Source organism: Myotis myotis, unplaced genomic scaffold (genome assembly GCF_014108235.1).
Source record: "Myotis myotis isolate mMyoMyo1 unplaced genomic scaffold, mMyoMyo1.p scaffold_m19_p_1, whole genome shotgun sequence".
Classification (NCBI taxonomy): Eukaryota; Metazoa; Chordata; class Mammalia; order Chiroptera; family Vespertilionidae; genus Myotis; species Myotis myotis.
Window position 1 is genome coordinate 8,193,516 of NW_023416313.1, and position 23,074 is coordinate 8,216,589.

General features: G+C 41.3%; 1 protein-coding gene across 9 annotated transcripts in view; it reads right to left on the reverse strand.

Annotated features, from left to right (window-relative positions):
• Positions 1-23,074, reverse strand: part of LDB2 (LIM domain binding 2) — a 321,749-nt gene that overhangs the window by 52,612 nt on the left and 246,063 nt on the right. For all 9 annotated transcript variants that reach the window (XM_036329432.1, XM_036329423.1, XM_036329452.1 and 6 more), the window contains exons 3-5: positions 18,085-18,257; positions 9,155-9,277; positions 6,855-6,938 (exon numbers count right to left, since the gene is read on the reverse strand). In XM_036329432.1, coding sequence (XP_036185325.1) covers positions 6,855-6,938; positions 9,155-9,277; positions 18,085-18,257 — 380 coding nt within the window. The remainder of the gene's footprint in view (positions 1-6,854; positions 6,939-9,154; positions 9,278-18,084; positions 18,258-23,074) is intronic.

Genomic DNA, 23,074 nt, shown 5'->3' on the forward strand with positions numbered 1-23,074 from the left:
TGACTGGGAAAGACCTCTTGCAGGAGGCTATGTATCTTGAGACCTGAATAATAGTGACCAGCCATGCAAAAACCTGGCAGGAATATTTTAGTAATAGAGTTGAAGAAGAAGAAGAAGATGATGAAGATGAAGGAGAATGTATCCTATTTCAGGATACATCCCTGCCTATGATCTAAAACGAAATTAAATCTGAACACTCTCTCCTTGCCCCCTTATGCATTTCCCTGATACAATTTTTAATTAAGTAATTAATTAATTAATTTTACCATTCTAGACTATTAGAAAGGCTATTTCGCAGGAGGATGAACTCTGGGCTCCATCTTGTACTTAACTTTGCAATCGCTCAGCTTTGTTACCCCTCAGACTGCCAATTGTCCACCTACCCATCTTCCTTGAATTTCAGTGTCTTGTTAAGTAACAATTTCTTTCTCTTTCTCTGTGTCAGAGACTGGGAAATTACTTTCTTTAATCCAGGCCCCATTTGTAGTTTTTAAGGCTAAGAATTGTAGAAGCATCTGTGGCTGTGATATTGTTTTCAGTTAGAACTGCTCTGTTAAAATACTGTTTTTGCTTATTTATATATATAATTTCTTTTAATGTTCTGATAGCCATTCCCCCTGGCTTGACTTTTAGAAACCACGAAACCACTGTTTTCTAGATGCTGGTATGACTGTATGTTACGGTCATTTCACTTCGTTAAGAGTTAACTGCTTTACTTCCCTTATCACGTTGTCATATGTACTACTTTTCCATCTTCAAATGCAATTAAAAGTGCCCTTCGGGTGTTCCAAGTCTCAATCCTTCCATGTGTGGAGCGTTCACGTGGCTTGGAAGGCCTTTCTCTGCCTCTGCTGGGATGAAGCCTTTCTTTGAGGAGGAGGCGGAGGGGTAGAGTCAGAATGAGGTTGTTTCAGAGTCTAAATGCCTCACCTTTGAATCGCCCTCTCTCCTGCTTGGGTCCACACCAGGCAACCAGCTCTCACCAACCATGGAGTGTGGAGCAGCCTTGGGAACCAGCCAAACCTGAGCTTCACTTAAGGAAGCATTGGTGGCCCAGACTAGCTTTGTGACCTTAGGCACAGACAGATTTGTATCTGTCAAATGGGCATGATAATACCGATCTCATCATTTCATTGTGAACATATAGAATTTCTTCAATACCTAGTGGTATTATGATGCTAATTATGATCCTCATGGTCTTTGCACAGACTGGAGCTTATCTCTGAATGAGATTCATGTCATAGTGCCCTATGCCATGGCTCATCACTCTCCCTGTGACATGTGCTTCTCCAGCCCTTGACTAGTGGCCTTTCACATGTGAGTTTGAGAACGCTTGACATGTTCTTCAGTTTCATCAGTAGGATGAGTCCACTGGATGACTTGGATGAACTTGGGTGTCCTGGCAATGGCAAATTGTAGTATAGTTTTAAAGTTCTTGCTCTCAATTCCTGGACTCATACCAGACTAGTAACCAACAGTTTGCAAACCCTCAGTGAACCATGCATGATACCTTGAGGGTCTCTAACATGCAGGCACAGGGGATTTGCTGGTATGGTTCCTGCCACCCTCCCCACCCAAACTGCATTGCTTAACTAGGGTTTGTTACTGATCTGTCTGAATGTGTGAATGGTGGATGGTCTGCTCATATCCTAGCCTGTTCTTATGCCTAATAACCACGGTTCATCTCAATCTCTGAACAGGGATTCCTGTTTCCTTCTCAGGCTTAATATTTAGGTGGGAAAAGGGTTTGCATTATAATCCCTGCTTATTCTTAAGACCAAGGAAAATATCCTGGCTGGGAGTCAAAACCTTACAAAAATAAAAAACAAACATATCTCGACAGGGTTCCAAATGCTGACTCCAGCCATGCTCATTCTCCTAGAGGCCACTTTATGTCATTCTGTTGGGTAGGAAGCATTTTCCAAAGCTAATTGCCCAGTTCTTCAAGGCACCAGACTCTACTTTTTTGCTATCAGTGAAAGCTACATGCAGGGTCCAATGTTCTTTAAGTATAACAATAACAACAACAAAATTCTTCCCTCACTTGGGAAATTAAAGGCACAGGATCAAAAAACATTATTGGGAAAACTAAATGCTTTCAAGCCCAATAGATGATACTGCTTATTTGAAGAATTAGACTTAACAATAACAACAGAAAGCTTATAGGTAATATTGAAAACACTCAGTGATCATGATTCTACATTTGAAATAACTATATTGGGAAAGGATGCCAAATATATGCACATGTCCCAGACTCATCGCTGTTACCCTCCTTGGCAGATATCATTAATCATTGACTTCTCTTTTTTTCTGATCTATCATATGACTTCAGAATCTCAGTGAAGAATTCAAGGCCATGACCAAGGCATAGGAGATGACAAATGAGATGAGACTGACTTGTCTTCCTGGTGTTGTAATTTAGGCTTAAACGTGCTCCTCACATACATTATCACTCTAACCTAGGCTAGTGATGCACTTACCACAATTCACAATGTGCATAATCATTTACACAGGAGAAAACTGGGGCCCCAAGAAATTAAGGCAATTGATCAAAATTACATAAGAAGTTGCCGAAGTGAGAGTTGATCTGCTCTCAGATAGCACAGGAGGGGACTAATATTTAGTAAGCTCCTTCTGCATGCCAGGTTCTTATAAATTTTAACTCCTCTGGTCTTATAAATTGTGCCAACCTGTGGAACATTAATTTTCCCAATTTTCAGATAAGTAAAGGGGCGTTGAGAGAAAGGAAAAAACTCACTCAAGGCCCCTATAGGCTGTAGGGGGGTTTGGGTTTGAGCCCACATTTCTCTGAATCTACAGGACCTTATTTTCTTTAACACCTGGCCTCACAGCTCAGTCTTCTGCTTGCAGATAATACCACCTGGAGCAGGACATGGCAAAGGTGCTTAGAGGAATGGGATTAATGGCAGCAGCAAGCTGAACATTGCTTCAGTGCTCAACATTTAGAGGAAAGATTAAGTAAACACAGTCCCAGCACCACACCAGAATGTTTTGCAGCTATTACAAATGGTTAATAGGATGGCTATGTAGAAGCATGCAAAAGTATTTATCAAATAATATTAAAAAATGTATATGTACTGATTACATTTATGCAGATACTATGCATATGCACGAATAAAGAGTAAGGGGAAACACACACAAATGTCTTTTGCTGGGATAGAGGATAAGATGTTTTAAAGTTGCATTAAGCATAATGCATATAACAGTTTGTCTATCCCAATATCAAGAAAATTTGGCCAAAGAAAATAGACAAAAATAATTACCCATTAAGAAATTTATAGTTTTATTGCATTTTGTTTTGGTTTTATTCAAAATATGGTCTTCCATTTACCAAACTCCATCCACCAGCCATCCGTTCAAGCGCTGTTTACTGGTGCTTATTGTGATGTAGACCTTGTGAGGCTCTACAAATATACGGTAATTGATCTGTCTTCAGGCTTCTCTGAGTCAAATACAGGAGACAGACAATTATAATACAGGATCTACCAAGAGCTAAGCATAGAACCAGGAACACTGAGGCTGGGAAGAGATCAACCAAAGAACTTGTATGCATATATGCATAACCCATGGACACAGACAATAGGGTAGTGAAGACTTGGGGCAGGGGGCAGGGGTGGGATAGAAGGGGTCAATAGGGGGAAAAGGGAAGCATATGTAATACTTTCAACACTAAAGCTTTTTTTAAAAAAGAAAGAAATGAGGACAGAAAGGCAAACAGGTGTGGAACCAGGGTGCAAGGGCTGGGGAAGTAGTGTTATGTGTGCCCAGGAAGAGAGAAGAGAGCCAGATGTCATGTTGCTCTAGTGGTTCCAGTATAAAGAACAATGCTAGGTACATAGCAGATGCTCAACAAAATAGGACAACAAACACTAACTGGGCACTTTATGTCCCTAGACTCTGTGCTACGTCCTTTACATGAATCGTCTCACTCCATCCTCATGCTAAGCCCTACGAGGTGCAGATGTAACTTTTGGCAAAATAGATTAAGGACACAATGGTAGATGCTGACTCTCCAATCAAGGCAAGAAAGACATGATCCAATTCCTATCAACATCTCCATTCTACATTCTTACTAGAAAGGCAGCAGAGTTTTGCTATGAAGCACCTAGATTATAGACCAGACTGCCCAAGTTCAAGTCTCGGTTCTGCCACTTGGTGATTGATGTAAAGCTGGGCAACTGACTTCAATTACTCCCACGCTCTGCACCTGGCTCTCTTACGGGGACAGTGCTAGTGCACAGGGGCCATTGTGAAGACTAGTTAAGTTAGGACATGTATCTCGAGCACAGCACAGCAGGCAGCAAGCTCTGCATTAAATGGAGGTCTTTGAAACGCTTCTGTATATTGCCCTACCCATAAATAGTTTCCTTGTATCATTGTCAGGAGAAGGGCTGGTGCCCTTCTTACCCCTCTGCAGGTATCGTCTCCTCAGCCTTTCTAAGCTAGAATCAGAGAACTGCAGGACCTGGGCTCCAGCTGGGTTTTATTGACCCCAGGGCGAAGGTCACCATTTTACTGATGACAGTAAGAGAAGCTGGAGGAAGAGAGAAAATTTAGCATGTATTCATCTGTGTTAAATGCAGCTAAAAGATATAATAAAGAATCAAGAATCTAAGATTTCACCAGAGGGTTAGCGACCAAGTCTAGGATAGACGCCAAAGTCCCAGATTCCTCTGTGGGGTCAGCTAAGGACACACCATGTGGAACTTCTTTATCTGCCTGAGGAAAGGCATCTTCAGATGGTTGAAACCTAACCTCTCAGGATCCCTGACAAAATGACATGCCCAGCAGTGCCGAGCAGCCCTCTGAATTCCTGCAGAGAGAACAACGCCACAGACCCCCACTTCCCAGGCCTTGCTACCCACTCCACTGCGCCAGCTTCCCCACAGAGGGCCAGTTCTGAATGCAGAGCCTGAAGCTTTGAGAGGACATAGCCCCAGCTAACCTGGCTGGGAGCACTCACCTGTTGACCCATCCCACTTGGGCAGATTCTGGTTTCCCTCTGAGAACAACCTGGTTTGAATCTGTCAGAACAGCTAGGGCAGTGGTCGGCAAACTCATTAGTCAACAGAGCCAAATATCAACAGTACAATGATTGAAATTTCTTTTGAGAGCCAAATTTTTTAAACTTAAACTATATAGGTAGGTACATTGTTATTAACTTATTTAGGATACTCCTAAGGCTTAGGAAGAGCCACACTCAAGGGGCCCAAGAGCTGCATGTGACTGACGAGCCGCAGTTTGCTGACCACGGAGCTAGGGTATTGAAGTGAGGTGGGGTGGGGGGAGGGGTGGCACGAAGCTGACTGGCTCTTGCCATGCTTGGATTTGGCTCTGGGACATCTAGGCTTGATACTAAGAGTGTCCTCTCCCTCTATCCAGGAGGAGGGCTCTGCCATCCTCATATTTAACCAGAGGCTCCTAGCCCAGTAACCTGGTCAGCCAGTTGCTCTAAGACCTGACTCCCAACTAACTCTCTCCTGCCTGTCTTGGCTTCTCATGTCCCAGCATCATCAAACTGCTTGGAATTCCACCCCTGAGTCCATACTCCTTCTTTTCCTTCAGATGGAAATGCCCTCCCTGCCCTTTCCTCTGCTTTCCCTTTATTCATTCTTTTATACTCAATTTAGGCATCATCTCCTTCAGGAGGCCTTCTCTGATTCTTCTGAGATGTCTCTGTTTTGTACTTCCATAACTCCATCTGGAAACTTCTATCATGGTATTTACCATGTTGTACATAATTTTCTCTGTTTATGGGCCTGACCCTCATGGGAGTGAGTTTCCTGATGGCCGGGGCCATGGCCTTTGAGTCTTCAGCATCTAACAAGCACCTGGCACATGGCAATGAGTGCATGACTTGAAAGCATTTGTCCAAATCACTCTTAATTGAAAGAAGAGAAAGTCTGGGCAAAGCATGCCAGCATTTCAACACACACAAAAATGATCGTGAATACAAAACAAAATTCCCCAACCTGTGGAGCGCTTAAGGATAAAGAAATGAAAGCATAAGATTTAGGATGCAATGGGTGCCCTGGAGAAGTGAACACTACACACGATAATAAAGGAACTCAGCAACTCAGAGGCAAAGGACTGGGGACCGTGGCCACCACCTTCTGATTGACTCTGGAGGACAATGTTTGCTTTATGAAGGAAACCAAACCCCTTGCCTCCCATGTGACAAGTGCAATTCCACTAAAAACTGGTGTGGTAAATGCTACCCTGTTAGACCAACTATGGAGGCTGTAAGTATTATGTAGGTAGTGAATGTTTCCCTAACACTTAATTTTAAAAAATAATAACTGACTTTATATCTAAACCAGAAAAATCTGTTACTATGTCACACAGAAGCTCCCTGGGAAGACTTCGAAATGCATGTCTATGTTACAGCGCTGGTTGGAATTTCTTCAGGGGCTCTCTCTGGAGGGCACACCAAGTCTCTGCAGGATGACCGGCTCCTGGGTGGAGAGGCAGAAGCCGTGAGCTCCACAAGAGCACATTAGAAACTTGAGACAACCAAAAGGGACATACGACCAAAGCATCTGATGACAAACATTGCTTGCCTTTGAATAATTCATTCCGAGAGTGATACAAATGTACAGAGGAAGCTCAATCCTGACAAAGGCTAGGTTTGATGCTTGCTAATTAAATTCCTTCCTCTGTTCACACATACACGCACACACACACACACACACGCACACACACACACGCACACGCACACTCACATACACATTGTGCTGTAATACCGCATTCTAACTCCTTGGTTCAAGTGATATATAAACCTGTAAAGGACTTTTCCAACTCACCAGGAGATATAATCATCACATTGGTCTTACCCTGAGGTAGTTGAGGGTGAAATTTGTTAGCCCCATTCTGGTGATGTTTTTGGACAGCTGATCCAGGACCTGAGGATCTTGTGCCTAAACAGGAAAAAAGTCATACATTTTATCCTTGCAAGATGGTCTCAAGAAAGTCTCAGGCCCCAACCAGTTTGGCTCAGTGGATAGAGCGTCTGCCTGCTGACTGAAGGGTCCCAGGTTTGATTCCGGTCAAGGCCATGTACCTCCGTTGTGGGCACATCCCCAGTGGGGGGTGTGCAGGAGGCAGCTGATCGATGTTTCTCTCTCATCGATGTTTCTAACTCTCTATCCCTGTCCCTTCCTCGCTGTTAAAAAAAAAAAAAATCAATAAAATATATTTTTAAAAAAAGAAAATCTCAGACTGCACTACAGCTGCTAAGAAATGCAATCTTGACACTTGGTTTTCCTTAGAGGGCCAGTTTGCTGGAGATAATTTAATTTACATTTCAAGACACATGCATATAATGCTCAAGGAGACTTGTGGGTCAACGGTGCAAGACCTGAGGTCAGGGAGAGCCAAACGGAGTCAGATGTGCTTTCACATCTGGGGAGAAACAACTTCACTTGCTCTATGAGAGGCCCTGTGTCTTCAGGAGAAGGGATGTGAAGACCTGCCAGGACACCTCTAGGTCCTTTCTGGTTATGTGGCTTGTATTTATTGAACCTCCCATGTTCCAGGAAGAGCTGGTTCTATATAGAGATGCATCAGGTAGTCGTGCTCTACATCAAGGAACTTACATTGTAGTCAGACAATAGGAGAATAATAAATAAGGGGAAAGATGTGGTTGCTGCTGCTACCAGCCAATTGTCATACTTGCAGAGGACCTTCTATGTGCCAGGCACTGTTCCATGTTCTTTAGATGCATTGACTCTTAGTCCTCAAACCAATCCTCTGAGATAGACTCTATTACTGTACTGATTTTATAGATGAGGGATTGGATACAAAGAGGTGTCATATCACTTGCCCAAGGTCACACAGGAGCAGGGATACAAACCTATGTGATCTCACTCCAGGGCTCAGGTTCCCAACTCTATTTTGAGAATAATAAGAGTGGCTACTCAGACTGCTTCAAGGAGATGTGAAGTGGGCTTTGAAAATTGAGAAAACTTGGGTCATGAGAGGCTGAAGCAGTGGAGAAGGGGAGTGGGAGTGTGGGAGTGGTCACAGAAGAAAGCTCAAGGGCAGAGACCTGGTTAATCAGTCAGGAGGAGAGTTGAGGACCAAAGCCTTCAGGGATGGCCTGGAGGGATAATTAGGAGACAGTTGGCTTATCAGCCCAGATTTGGGAGTCAGAGCCAGCTGAGTTGAAATCTTGATTTTACCACTTTCAGTCTAAAAATCATTGGGCAACTGATTGAACTTCTCTGAGCCTCAGTTTCCTCACTTGTAAAACAGGAATAATGAATGATAACTCACCTAAGTTACTTGGGGAGTTAATTATGATGCGCATACAACGTGCATCACAAGGCCTGGCATAGGAAACACCCAACAAGTGCCAGCTACTGTTAACATATTCTCTTTTGATTATCTTGGGTCTTAAAAATCAGGCTCAATAAGTGACTTTGCTCCCAAACCTTTTCACGGGAAATGCTTGCTGTATCACGTATGAAAGAGGAGGGACTTAATTAAGTAAATGCCTTGACTCCTTCAGGGACTGCACCTGACTAGCTCCCATCAAGTTTTCCCTTTAAAACATGTCTCTAGATTGGCATCAAATCCACCCTTGCACTTAATTGGTGTTCAATAAATTTGATGTGATTTATGTCCAGTGGAAACCAAGAGAACCCCAAATATCCCAGCTCATTCCAACACTGGTTAAAAAGGGCCAATTCCTGTGGACACAGAGATGAGGTCCATGTGCTCCGTGTCTCCTCAGATGGTTCTAATCAAAACTGGAAACTGTTTTTCTTACTTCTTGTTTTATTTCTTCCCCTGATTATAAATAACGGGTTTATTAGCCCAGGCAGAGCATTACTGGATAATGACTGAACTGAATTAAAGAAAAGTACAAACTGTTTATTGAGGTAACCTCAATTTAAGAGTTTAAAATAATAAAGTTTCAAAAGAAAAAAAAGGCTCAGAATTCACCACACTCAAAACAAAGGAGGAGAAAAAGGGCCTATGGATTAAAATGGTTGAGGGAGAAACCCAACATTTAGAGTTCATTACGTAAAGTGTGAAAACTGCCGGAGTTCTTTCACAGAGAAACTGTACTTCTCCCGAGTGAAACGAGGGGAAATAGGGAAGAGAGTGGAAGAGAGAGGAAAGTACTTACATGCATGGCGAGAATACTTCTTGGGACCAGCTCTCTGTACTGTCTAATGGTAAAGTGCCACGTTTTTATTCTCATGAGATCGTCGAAGGTGAACTCCAGGATCAGTCTGCCTTCTGTACATACCTGGACGTGACAAATGACACACTCATTGGTTATGCACTCTGAGAACGCCATATTTTTGTTTTTGTTTTGGAGAATGAGTGATTTTTATTTCCATAGAATTACATCCCTGGGTTTCCAAAGCGCCATTTCCCTTAATCCAATCCTAGAAGAAGTGTAATTGGGATTTTGGGAGAGCTAAAAGCAAAGCCAGTGTCCAGAGTCTCGGTTCCATCTTGCATCTGGGCCCAGTTTAACATCAGGCTAGTTGCAGGCCATTACCCCATTGTGTGTGGGTGAATGCCAGGAAGAAGGGTCATGAGAGCCCCACAAGCCAGAAGTCAACCAAGAGCCAAGAGAGTGAACTCCTTTGTTCAGGGAATTATGTATCCAGAATTTTCCCATGCTTGCAGTGGCCAAGCCCATTTTGGCCAATGACCTGTTCCCAGGTGTGACTGACAAAAAGCGTCTTTACTAGTCCCTGCACCTTTTCTGGGAATGGGTAGTCTATCTCCCACATGTCCAGTCCCTTCCCCAGTGATCTGCTGGGAAGGAATGCATGGCTCCCCGGGGAGTGTAAAGCTGTAGGTTCCTGGCAAAACTGCCCAAATGACATGCCCATAATATTTGGCCTTCCCTTTGCTCCTTTCCTGTTATTAATAACTAGGTTAATTATAACAGTATTTCTCTCCCTCCCTTCCTTCCTTCCTTCCTTCCTTCCTTCCTTCCTTCCTTCCTTCCTTCCTTCCTTCCTTCCTTCCCTCTTTCTTTCTTCTTTCCTTCTTTCTTTCTCCTTCCTTCCTTTCCTTCCTTCCTTCCTTCCTTCCTTCCTTCCTTCCTTCCTTCCTTCCTTCCTTCCTTCCTTCCTTCCTTCCTCTTTTTGCTAGCAATTTCATCTCTTTTCTCTCCTGTTACAGAGTGCAATGGAAGTCTGTTAGCAGAACATATCTATCCCCTTGACTCTGACATAATAACCTGCAGTTCCTAGCATATACCACCTTCCTGTACTGAAAGAGAATGCCATATTTTTGCCACTCACATGTCAGCTACTCAACATGGTCCCTTTGACTATCCTTGGATGGCTCTGGATCTTGACAAAATGGGACACTAGTGGCTTTTCCATGGCATACTGAGGCAGGTACAAGCTAGTTAGTGGGTTCAAAGGGGAGTGTAGCTGCTTACCTGCCATGGTTATTAATGACCATTAGCTGCGACTGAAACCCTGTGAGCCTCCATTTCCTCACTTGTAAATAATGGGCACAAAACCCATCTTACAGCAAGATTATGTCCAAAACCCATGGCACAGAATATGGACCCCACAAAGTAGTATCCTCCTACCAACCTCCCCCGCCCCCCTCTTTCATGATCCTTTGATAATAGGAGCTTGAGCTGTTGTTCTAATTTTAGTTAATCCTACTTTGGGAGAAAGTATCTAATAAAATTATTTATGTTGAAGTGTGGGATACTATATGATTACCAAATCAGAGGTTCTCATTTCCAAAGAGAAATCCCAGAGGGCTTAACCCAAGGGTATGGGTATCAGTTTCTGACATGGAAGTTAGAAGCATATTTAGAGTCCATTCCTTAAATCACATCATATCAGCAATGACAAATTCTGCTTGCATAAAGGGCCAGCCTTTGGGAGGGGTGGTGGCGGCGGCGGCAAATTTATCTTTCTAAGAAAACTATATGTCATTAATAAAAAATACTTATTGGCGCTCTCTTCCTTGATAGACTGATTAATGATAGGGGAGCTTTTCAATCTTCTTTTGATATTCAAATCATTTTTTCCATGTAGTCATTATTTTATTTGCCTTTCTTTTCACTGCTAATGACTTATAAATGGAAGAAAACACTAGGCACTCCCACAACCACCAAGCCTATTTTGACTATAGGATAGGCAGTGGCGGTCACACACTGGTCCAGCTGAAATCATTACAACTCATTATTCAGCCCATGCTGGCCTCAGGGTAGCAGTACAACATACTGGATGGAGGTTTTGGCATCAGAAAGTACTAGATTCAAATCCTGACTCGACTTTTCACTCATTTTGAAACTCTGGGGACATCAGATTCCCTAAATTCTAGTTTTCTCATCTGTAAAATGAGGATAAAAACATCCTCAGGCAGGGTTGTTAGAAAGATATATTAAAAGGAATTTTGTATGTAGATTGCCTAGGATTGCAGCAAGCACATACTAGGCTATAAACAACAGCTCTAATGATAAAAGAAATGCAATTGAAGAATTCAGAATCATAGACCAGTAGAGCTATCTGAGACCTAGTGGCTCAGGAGAGCTATCTCAGGGGCTCTGCTTAGAAGACCTTAGCCTCCACCTGGACTCTGAGATTCCTTCCCATCTTCTAGATTCAACCAGATCAGCTTTAGTTTTATTTGATTTCATACATTGAGCTTCTGATCAAGCTTTTTTGAAGAAAGATTTCCTATGCTAAAAACAAACATATAAAACCTTGGAAATCACTGCACTATACAAGTTTTTAGGGAAAAAAAACAACCACACATAAAAACAATAAGCTCAATAGGGAATGTGATCATTTCTAACACTATAGTCTATGAATGTATTTAACAATTTATATCAACCTCTTATGAAATATTAACGCGCATTTTTCCCTCTGGGAATCTAATACAAAAAAGCCACGATATTGAGTTCCAATTATGTCCTAGGCACTGGGTTCGGTGCTTTCGGTCGACTCTAATGTAAGGTAGTATTTTCTTTAAGCAAGCTGCAAAGACCAGTACAGGAGAATTAGCAGTGTGTGCTGATAGGGCACTACTTAAGACAGATGCTATGAATGCCTGCCATTTTCATTTTATCAAAGGTCTCAGAAGCACTGTAAGATAATCATTGGTAATCTGGGTGAAGACCCCTAACTCAAACCCAATTAGCAGAATCTGTGGGTAATTTCAGGCATTTGGGCACCTTGCCCCCACACTCCTCAGTTGAGTGGTCTTCAGAGCCTTGTTTCTGATCTTAGCTATGACAGCGGAGCCCCCGGAAATGGGAAAGACTTTAGTGTCCCCAAACTACTCCCCAGGGCATCTCAGCATTGGAATTAATTTACCAAGGGTTTCCAAAGAGTTACATGGAGATTAAGCCGCACCATCCCCCTGGGTGTTAGCATGATGGAAGCTACCTGCAGTGAAGGCTTTCACAAAAGGGAGGGGACCATCGCCAGCAAGTGACAGGGAAATACCTTGACGATACAGAACAGAAATATTTGGATGCTATAATCCTGTTTTCGTTTCCTTTAAGAAAGAAGATTATTGGGTGTTTAAACAGATACTAACCCAGTTAAATGTCATGCTTCTAAATGATCTCATTTATTTATTTTGTGTTTAGGAACCACAAACCCACATTAGAAGGAGGTTCTGGTTTACCGGTATTGGAATAGAATATAATGGGAAGACCTGGATGTGGTCCTTCTGATGAATGACTGCATTGGAGATCTGGAAGGCCAAGTTAAATTGTGTCCTTTGTTTTCTGTGAGATCACACACCACACTGGTTGAGGACACTTCTTGCAGTCAAACTGTCATGGGGGCTACAAAAGGGAAAGTTGCAAGTAGCCTTGGGCTCCTCCTTTCTCAGCCAAAACCAAGGAGTCATTTTTACCCAGGGCAGATCATATGCGAGAGCACAGTCCTTAGAATCGAATCTGAGTTGACTGTGTGGGGTGTTTTTCTAAATGAAAGACTGTAGGAGAGTTTGGTCACTGCTGGTCTTCCCCAGGTAATTACACCCACAGCCTCCTCCCAAACCCTGTGCAACCTCTCCGCCTCCTGCCCCCATCTTGGAAGTTAAAGAAAATTGAAATGTTTGTGATTTATTTTAGAGGCAACAATCATCAAATGGAATGGAGGCATATTCAATATATATATATCTTGTTTGGAAATGGTAAAAAATGGGCATAGCTTATACTGGAGAATGAATGTTTTCTACTTTCAGAAAAATTCTCTGCATTCCTCTTAATCAATTCAATTAATGTAGCTTTTATCTAAAGTTACCATTTAAAAAAAAAAATGCCTTTCACTTGGCATCCAAAATCAAAAGGGTCCCCAATTAAGAAAACATTTTCTGTTATGCCGAATTCATGTTACCGTACTATGAGCTCTGACATTTTGTTTCTGTGGTAACCAAAATCAGCTGATTAGTTGGCATGGCAACCGAAAAGATGTAATCCCAGCAGACACACTCTAATCAATGCCCCCAGCACAGATGGTCTCCAGAGGATCAACAAGAAAGAGGCTGGCAGGCATTCAGCATGTCACGTGCTAGCTGGAGACTAGGCCAGGGATGAGAGAACTAAAAAAGAACATTTCTCAAACTAACTGGTAGCTTTTTAACCCTTTTCTTTCTCTGATTAATTGTGAAACAATACAGACCATGTAGTTACATATATAATACAATATTCATAGAGCTTTTATGAAATAAAATGTGCTTTTTAAATACGTATTTATTTAATTGTCTTGGTCTTTATGCCTGGAACAGTATGCATGGAATAGTGTTATAATAATAATTATTTTAGTTAGTAGACTACTAGCTTATTATAAAAGGACACAACTCAGGAACAGCCAGATGGAAGAGATGCATAGGGCAAAGTATGTGGGAAGGGATAAGGAGATTCCATACCCCGAGAGCTCCACTCTCCCCCAACACCTATGTGTTTGCCAACCAGGAAGCACTGATTAGTGCTTTTAGATTAACAGTTGTATGAAGCTCATTGTACTTTACTTGGAGACACTGTTCGTGTAAATGCATATATATGCATATATTAGAGCAATATGGTTATTATCTGTAATAGTTTGGTTATTCAGAATAAGAGTACAAGGTCCAAATCCTGGATTGGCACATGGTATAACATGGCTCAGGGTAGAATGATGAGCTAATAGTCAAAGACAAGAATGAGTATTCAGATAGGTACACTTCCACGATATCTGGCTATAGTGACAAACAATTTCATCATAAATAATTGAGACCAAAAAACAAATAAATCTATGTTTATAGAAGTGATAAAGGTGTTAATAGCTATAATTATTGTTCTAATTTGTAAAACCTAAAAGTCACCCAACACATACCCCAGAGAGGGCTCATCTCAGCACCTGCCAGTATTGCACCCTTACATATAATTTGAGGGTCTTTGATTGTGAAAACCTTGGTGATTGCGCTTCTGATATTAAGCCTTGTTTTCTGTTTGATTTGAAATTGAATACAGAAAAGAAAGGCTTCCTAATGTGTGTTTTAAAATTCTAATTACATATTTACCCATAATCTATAATGTTGCGAGGCTCAGGAAATTGCAAAATGTGTACTATGCTCCTGAGGAATATTAAGTGTTACTGTTGATTAGGGCTGTGGCAGATTTTTGATTCACCAGTTGACCAAATTTTCATAAAAACAACTCAGAACCACTGGCTCAAATGCTACTTGGGGAATTAGAGTTTATTGATAGTCTAAATTAGAACAATGTGCTAAGTTATGCCATGTACTAACTAATAGTCAGTTCCCCCCAAAAAAACAAAGCACCAGCTTCCAAACTATTTCTCTTTGTGACACTGGAAGTTCATTAACCCACTGTTTTATACTAAATAGCCTGATTATTTTCTTACACGGAGATAAGTTATTTTTAATTAACATAAGAACAAAAGAAAAATGGGAAAGGTTCTTTGGGTTGTATAATAATCACTAAAGAGAAAAAAAAAAAGAGAACCCTTCAAATTTTCTAAAAATAAATGTGCATAATTAGAATCTGAACTAAGTCCACATAGCTAAGCTACATTTCCCAGAAAGTAATATTTCTCATCGCAGTATGGAAATATTCATTACAAGATTTGGCAGATGGTCTTGCCATGGAGGGAGAGTCAAATGGGTGATCTGAAGAATTGAAGATAGCCCGGCCTGTGTGACTCAGTAGGTTGAGCATCATCCCATGGACCAGGAAGTCACTGGTTTGATTCCTACTCAGCGTACATGCCTGGGTGGTGGGCTTAATCCCCAGTACGGGGTATACAAGAGGCAGCCAAATAATAATTCTTTCTTATTGATTTTTCTTTCTCTCTCTTCGTCTCCCTTCCTCTCTCTGAAATCAATAAAAATATATTTTAAAAAATTAAAAAAATAAAGAATTGAAGCTTTAGGCTGGGAGAGCTGGGTCCAGGAGAATGCGCAGGTTTTCCTAGGGGGTGCCCTGTATGCCTGGACAACCACTCAGCCAACTGAGAGGGGAGCATTCCTGAATGAGGAAGAAAGCAATAGAGAAAACCCTAGTTTCTTCATTAGAATAATAATAATAAAAAAACCACTTTATCAATTCACCAGGAGAATGGGATTCTTTATTTATTTAATTTCAAAACAGCCCTGAATTGCCCTAACCAGTTTGGCTCAGTGGATAGAGTGTCGGCCTGCGGACTGAAGGGTCCTCAGTTCGATTCCAGTCAAGGGCATGTACCTTGGTTGCGGGCACATCCCCAGTTGGGGATGTGCAGGAGGCAGCTGATCGATGTTTCTCTCTCATTGATGTTTCTAACTCTCTATCACTCTCCCTTCCTCTCTGTAAAAAAATCAATAAAATATATTTAAAAAACAAACAAGCAAACAAACAATCAAAAAAGCCCTGAATAAATAGCACTACATCTTCAGAGCAACTGACTATTGTCACTTATAGAAAAGTTTTGGCCTGAGAAAGAAAGAAATCGAGGAAATATATAAAAAGATGCCTGCAAGATACATTTTTCTACCAATGGCCACAGGTTTGGTAAATATCTCCTTCATTATGGCAAAAGTTTTATTTAATTATTATGGGTCCCCTCCTCCCCCTTAAAGCATAAGGAATTTGGGAGTTTTTTTTGAAATACCTACAAGTAACACTAAGTCTTAACAAAAATCTATAATAATAAAAGTTTAATATGCTAATTAGACTGGACGTCCTTCTGGGTGACCTTCCAGACGAAGCCACAGCAGCGGGGCTGAGGCAGAGGCAGCTGCCTCGGCAGCAGGGGCCAAGCCCCTTGCATGAATTTCGTGCATCAGGCCTCTAGTAATAATAATAAAGATAATGAAGCAGCAGAGAAAGGCTTTCTCTGCAGTGTTGGACTCTGCAACACTAGACGTGGACTGTGGATCCATCTGATCTACAAGATTAAGTAGATGTGTTAAGTCTCCAAAATGAAATGAGACATAGACACGTTAAACTGTCACCCAAGGGATCATTCCTTTCCACAGAGCAAACTCTTCCCAGCACCAGCCCTGCACACAGTGGGAAACTTCTTTGTCTCTGAATAACAACCTTCCTCTCTGCTCAACTGTCAAAGAGGAAGAAAGAGAAAACCCAGCTCCCGCCTCACATTTAAAATGTCTATTAGCCAAGGCCAGATATCATATAATCAGTGGCATCTGATGATGTGCTTTTGCATTTTATGACCTTTCCCTTTGCCTTCGGTTTTTCACACCATCGTGAATAGCAGAAAGATGAAACTGCACCAACAAGATCAAGGAACACTTTAAACAATAAACACTTTATTTTTATTCTTTCAGCATATTGTGCATAAGCAACAAACACATCTTCTGTTTATAATTTGGGCTTTTGCAATTAACCCTGATAATTCAACTGTCCTTAACTATAAAACGGGGGTGGCCATTTGTGTTTTCAATGAAAAGAGATAGCTGCTATCATTCATATTAAAAATTAATTTCACATTGAGTCTTAGTCAAAATGCAATGAACCGGTGTTCATTAAAATAAGCTTCTGTGCCTGGCTGGCATGGCTCAGTGGTTAACCGTCGACCCATGAACCAGGAGGTCATGGTTCGATTCCCGGTCAGGGCACATGCCTGGGTTGTGGGCTCGAACCCCAGTAAGGGGCGTGCAGGAGGGAGCCAATCAATGATTCTCCCTCATTATTAATGTTTTTCCTTCTCCCTCTCCCTTCCTCTCTGAAGTCAATAATAAAAAAATAAGCTTCTGTTTTGCCAGATTCTATGACTAAATATTTGCTCTTGCTATTTTTCTACTTGGGAGAATATGTAAAGGGGTTTGACTCTAATGTTCCAGAAAGGTCTTTGTCCAGAGGAAGCACTCCATATGGCAGTTATCTATGCATGGGAGAAGTCATAGGTGGGCTTTTTTCTTTTTCATTTCAAATCCTTCATAGGGCCTTGAATTCTGCCTCAATTTTTTATCTGATCCTCCTCCTTCTCTCCCCATGTTTCTCATTCTCTCTCTCACAACTTCTTGCTCACTTGCTGACTGACCAATCATAGAACTTCTCAGAATTTGGGAAAATCACCTTTAAGCTCCAAATTTCCTAAATTCTTTTATATTTTTATGTTTCTTAAAGATTACAGTTAGTTGAGTTATGGTAAGTTGGATTTTCCTCCTGTCCAGTTCACAATGAATTTAGCTTTAAGAGTGTTTAATTTCAGTAACATATAGAATTTCTTCAGAAACGAATGGTATTATGACAATCATTGTGATTCTATGTGGTCTTTGGATAAATTAGAGTGTATCTCCGAATCATTCTTTTACCTGTAAAAGATCTTTTGTATAAAAACTAACATTCTAAATTAGTAACCTGGGTTTAATAGGCAGCCGACCCTCTCTTGCCCTTAATTTTGAGGCTCTATCACGCTTGACTCCACCTTACATGCCCACAGCTGAGAACAAGAGTTAGCTGAGTTGCAAGCATAAAAGATCATCTCACAGGGCTGAAAGTGTCTAAGATATGAGAAATCAGCTCAAAGTTCCGGAAGAAAGCTTCCATTATTATCCTTAAATACATGCAGAGAAGAACAAGCCATGTTGGAGATGGCCCCTTACCTTGGTAAACATGGGCTTCCCGTGCTGGGTGACCATCGCACACTGGTCACAGTCCACTGTGATGGATGAGTTGTGGTAGGACTCCTTTGAGTGTTTGAGAATGTAATACAGGTCAGTCACCCCTCCTTCAAACACAGTGCTAAAGTAGCGGGGGATGAGGGTCCTGCCGATAGCTGGGAGAGAAACACAGACAAACAAAAAATGAATGAAACTATCCGGCTGGTCCCACACACCCCACACCATCACCAGACCTGCAACTGGATACAAGTCATCGCAAGAGATGATGCCAGGAGGCAAATTTCTCTTTACAAATAGTCATGACCCTTCTGGGTTATAGTTTATAAAATAAAATCCTCAGCTATTCAGACAAAAATTTGTACAGTCACTTCTCCAGATTTTGTGTCCTTTGAGAGTTGTGTGTGTGTGTCGGGGGAGGAGTAAGAGATCAACCAAAGGACTTGTATGCATGCATATAAGCATAACCAAAGGACACAAGACGCTGGGGAGGAGAGGGGGGTGAGGGCATGTGATGGGGGTAGGGGAGGCCGGGGGAAAGTAAATGGGGGAAAAAAAGGAGACATATGTACTACTATTTGTAACACTTTAAACAATAAAATAAAATTTTAAAAAAAGAAAGTCAATAGTGAAAGAGGTAGTATTTTTTAAAATTTATCTTTATTGTTGAAAGTATTAGAGATCTCCCCATTTTTCCCCATTTACCTCCCCTACCTCACCTTCACCCCCCATCCAGGTCTTCCCCACACTATTGTCTGTGTCCATGGGTTATACATATATTCATATAAGTTCTTTAGTTAGTCTCTCCCCAAATCCATCCCCACCCCCACCTTCCCTCTGAGATTCGTCAGCCTGTTCCATGCTTCTGTGTTTCTATTTTATTCATCAGTTTATTTTGTTCATTAGATTCCACAAATGAGTGAGATCATGTGATACTTGTCTTTTTAAAGAATGGGAACAAGCACATTGATTACTTTGGACCTCATGTTTGTTCTCTAAGTGAACATATTTCCCCAAAATAAAACACACCCAACCCACTTGATTTTTTAATGGATTGCTTACAGGCCAGTTATTCAATCATGTTTTAGTAGTAGTTGTCATAATAATAAAAAATTTAATAATGTAGTGCTTGATAGTGTGTGAAGAGTTTTGGCATTCAGACTTGGATCTTCAGAACAACCCTGAGTATAGCGGGCTGAGATGAAAAAAAGTTATTATGAAAAGAAAAGAAAAAGGTTATTAGGAATGTTTCAAAGTCACATAACTTGTGAGTAGAAAACTGGGGTCTCTAATTCCAAATCTGCAAACACCCAAACAGTCACTCCTTCTGTCTCAAATCACTTTACTGAAGGGAAATCTTTAAACGTGAACTATACCTGCACATACAGAGATCCACACCTATGTCAGTACTGACTATTCATTCTGTCTGCTTCTGGAATTGGACAGAATATCTTTCTAGGATAAAAGGCCCATTTGAAGAGAATTTGGTACCTTCCACTTGGTCTATATTGGTCTCCTTTATCCCTGTGCCCTGTCCTGCCCCATTTCAGTTGAACGATTGTTAAGTAGCCGGTTCTCTCTGATATATGATGCTTAGAAACAGCTAACAAGTCCTTTGCTTCAGCAGAGATTTTAAATCCTCTTACATTGAAAATCCCAACTCATAATATCAGGAATTTTGCCTATGTGCAGATTTGAGGCAAAGTACTAAAGCACCCTCAAGGGATCCCAGGTTTTTAATAAACCTCTTACATTCCCCATACATGGCCTCCTGAAAGACAAAAATAATATTTAAAATAAATAAATTACCAAAGAGAGCTTTAGTAGGAAAGATCATGCAGTCTTCACTTGAATGTTTTAAAATGGTTAACTTCATTTTAAAAGAATCAGTGTTAATCTATCCCATATGGATCTATATCTCTTTTGTACATGGACGAGGGGGAAAAAAACACATTATAAAAAGAATACCCTGCCAAACAGTTTTCTGAAACAATCTCTAAAGAATCCTGACATGGATGACTGGTCTCTGAATAATTTATAGAGTTGTTATTGCTTCATATTTACTGCAGTTAAAATCAATCAACAAATATGTTCTTCATATTCCTGGATCTTTGGCAATTCTATCTTAAATAATCCTTATACATACATTTCCTAAATCCTGCCTAATCCCCAATAGCACATGTTCACTCATTAAATACAAAATCCAAATAAAGAGTCATTTGAGTCCACCATACATGTACGCATGGCTTATATTGTAAAGAAAACTTGATTAATGCGAAAAACCTTATTGTACTTTGCTAAACAGATAAAATATAGTTAAATGCATTTCAAATATTCTAACTTAAAACTACATACTACAAACGAGCTCTAGTTATTTGACATTTTTGGGGGTCTGTACTGTGGAAAATAAATACAAACCATAAAAAAGTAGAAGCAGGGTGAAAATATTTCACCACTGTATCCAAGGAATTGTCCCAGTAAAAAGGTTACTGGATTAGACACATTGCAGTTTATTCATCATGAATCCTACACAATTTAATTCCTTTGCAGTAGCGTTTGCTATATATTATCATCATTTTCATTCATAGCTTAAGAAAAATTGAATGAGAAAATGTCAGAGATTCCTTAACTTTAAACCTAAATTATTAATTAGCTCTCCGACTCTAGAAAATGTACAAACTGTGAGGGAAAGCTACCTGGAGGGAAAGGCAGCTTCGCTTCATGGAGTACTGTCTAGCACTCTAGGAAATGGTTGCTATGGAGACCTGAGATGTGTTTTCAGCCCTTTTCCTTTGTGGGACTGTCCCTAGCATTTTCCCCATGGTCCTGTTTGGACCCTCACCCACACAGCTCTGCTATTCACTGTAATAGACTGCACTCTGGGGGCCCCACAGGACCACGGCAATGGTAGTCACATCGTCGTATGTGCAGTCTCCTCTTCTCAAATATGGGCTGGGTCCTGTGGTCTTCTTTAGCCAGTAGAATGTAGCACAAGTGGCCTGATGCCAGTTTGGGGCTAACCCTTAAAAAGGACTAGAGGCTTCCCCTTTATGCTTAGGGGCAAGTCATGGAGATGTACAAAGTTCAACTCCTGTAAGGCTGCCATAGTGCAAGAAGCCCAACCTAGCCGTGCGGAACAGTCACGTGAAGGAGAACTGTGTCTTACAGCCAACAGCCCCAGCTGAGCCTCCAACCAACAGCCAGCACCAACTTATTTGTGTGAGCGAGGCTGCCGTGGGAGGTGGGTGCTTGAGCTCCCATCGCGCTGCCTCAAGCTGATGTCACTTGGAGCAGAGATGCGCCATCTCCCACATGCTTTGCCCAAATTGCAGAATCATGGGTAAGTGAAAGCAGTGTTTGTGCTTTTTAAGCTAACATCTTTTGGAGCCCTTTTTTAATGTGCCAGTGAATAATCATGGCACCCTTGCAAATCCCTAGGCTGCAAAGATGGGCAAATTACTATTTTTCCCTGAAAGAGGGCAGTTTTGCCACTGAAAACATATGAATATAGAAATACAGAAGCTCCCATCCAGAGGAAAGCAGACCAGAGAGACAGAGGGCCTTTGTGGACTGATTTGGGCCCTCGTCTTAGCTGGGACTGAAGGCAACTTTAGTCCTTGGAGGTCCTACTTCTGTGAGATGCGCCTGCTCCTCTCTTTTTTAAATAAAAAAAATATATTAAAAATTTCTTTGAGTAAGTTGGGATTAACTTTCTGTTATTTGCAATCAGAGGAATCCTGATTCATGCTGTCCATTCTGTTACAGCATGGAACAAGGTAGTGAACACTGAGCTGAAAGAAAGCGATGAGAATGTGAATCTGCCAAAGATATGAGTCTCTTTGTGTCAGAAGCTGAAGGGGATAAAAGGGTGTGTCAGAGACAGTATTAGTTTTCTACTCACACTAACAAATGATCACAAATTTAGTGACTTAATTTCTCTTTGCTTATCACCTCACACAGTGTTCTGACAATCTGACTGGGTCTTGCTGGGCTAACAGGTGTCAGCCGGGCTACCTCCCTCTCTGGAGGCTCCAGGAGAGAATCCCTTTTCCTGCTTTTGTCCAGCATCGAGGCTGCTGCCACTCCTCCGCTGTGGCCCTTCCCCCAGCCTCACATGCAACAATGGCCATGGAATCCTCATAGGGCATCACTCTTGCTCTCCCTGCTGCCTTCCTCTTCCATTTTTAAGGACCCTGGGGGCTGCCTTGTACCCATCCAAATAACCAGGATCATCTCCTATCTCAAGGTTCTTATTCAGGTCTGCAACGTTCCTTTTGCTAGTAAGGTAACATAGTCATAGGCTCCAGGGATTAGCACTGGACATCTCAGAGGGGGGCAATTGTGTTGCCTTCCACAGAGAATATCTTTGCCAAAGAGCTTCTGTTTTGCAAGGGAGATTAGTAAAAAATATAACTTGTGCACACACACACATGCATGCACACACAATGAGCAATATACAGATAATGTGCAGTGAATGGGAGAGACAACCGGAAAGAAAAACATCACATGTGCATGAGGAAGTCACTCTGCAGCTCATTCATTGATTCTGTAAACATTCACTGAGCCCAGAGTAGGTGCAAAGCTCCTTGGTAGGTGCTGGAAACACAGACAGACTACTGTCCCTATCTTTCAAACACACCTCTAACAAGAGAGTTAACAAGCATCTAAGTATCTATAATACAATGTGACAATGAAGCTAAGAAACAAATTTGTGATTTTGAACTCTTTGCCAGTTTCTTCTGACGCCTGAATTCAAAGTACAATTGTATTATTTTTGAAGCACTGAGAAGATTAAAATGTCCTTTTAATTTCATAAATCTTGCAACCACACTGCACAGCCTAATATAAATGACTTTAAATCAGTAGACATTTCAGATTTAGCTCTGGTGATCCCCTAGAACTCATCAGCCACACCAAGTCTAAATCTATTTAAATGTTATATTGTCACATTCATATGCTAGACTTACACTTTGCA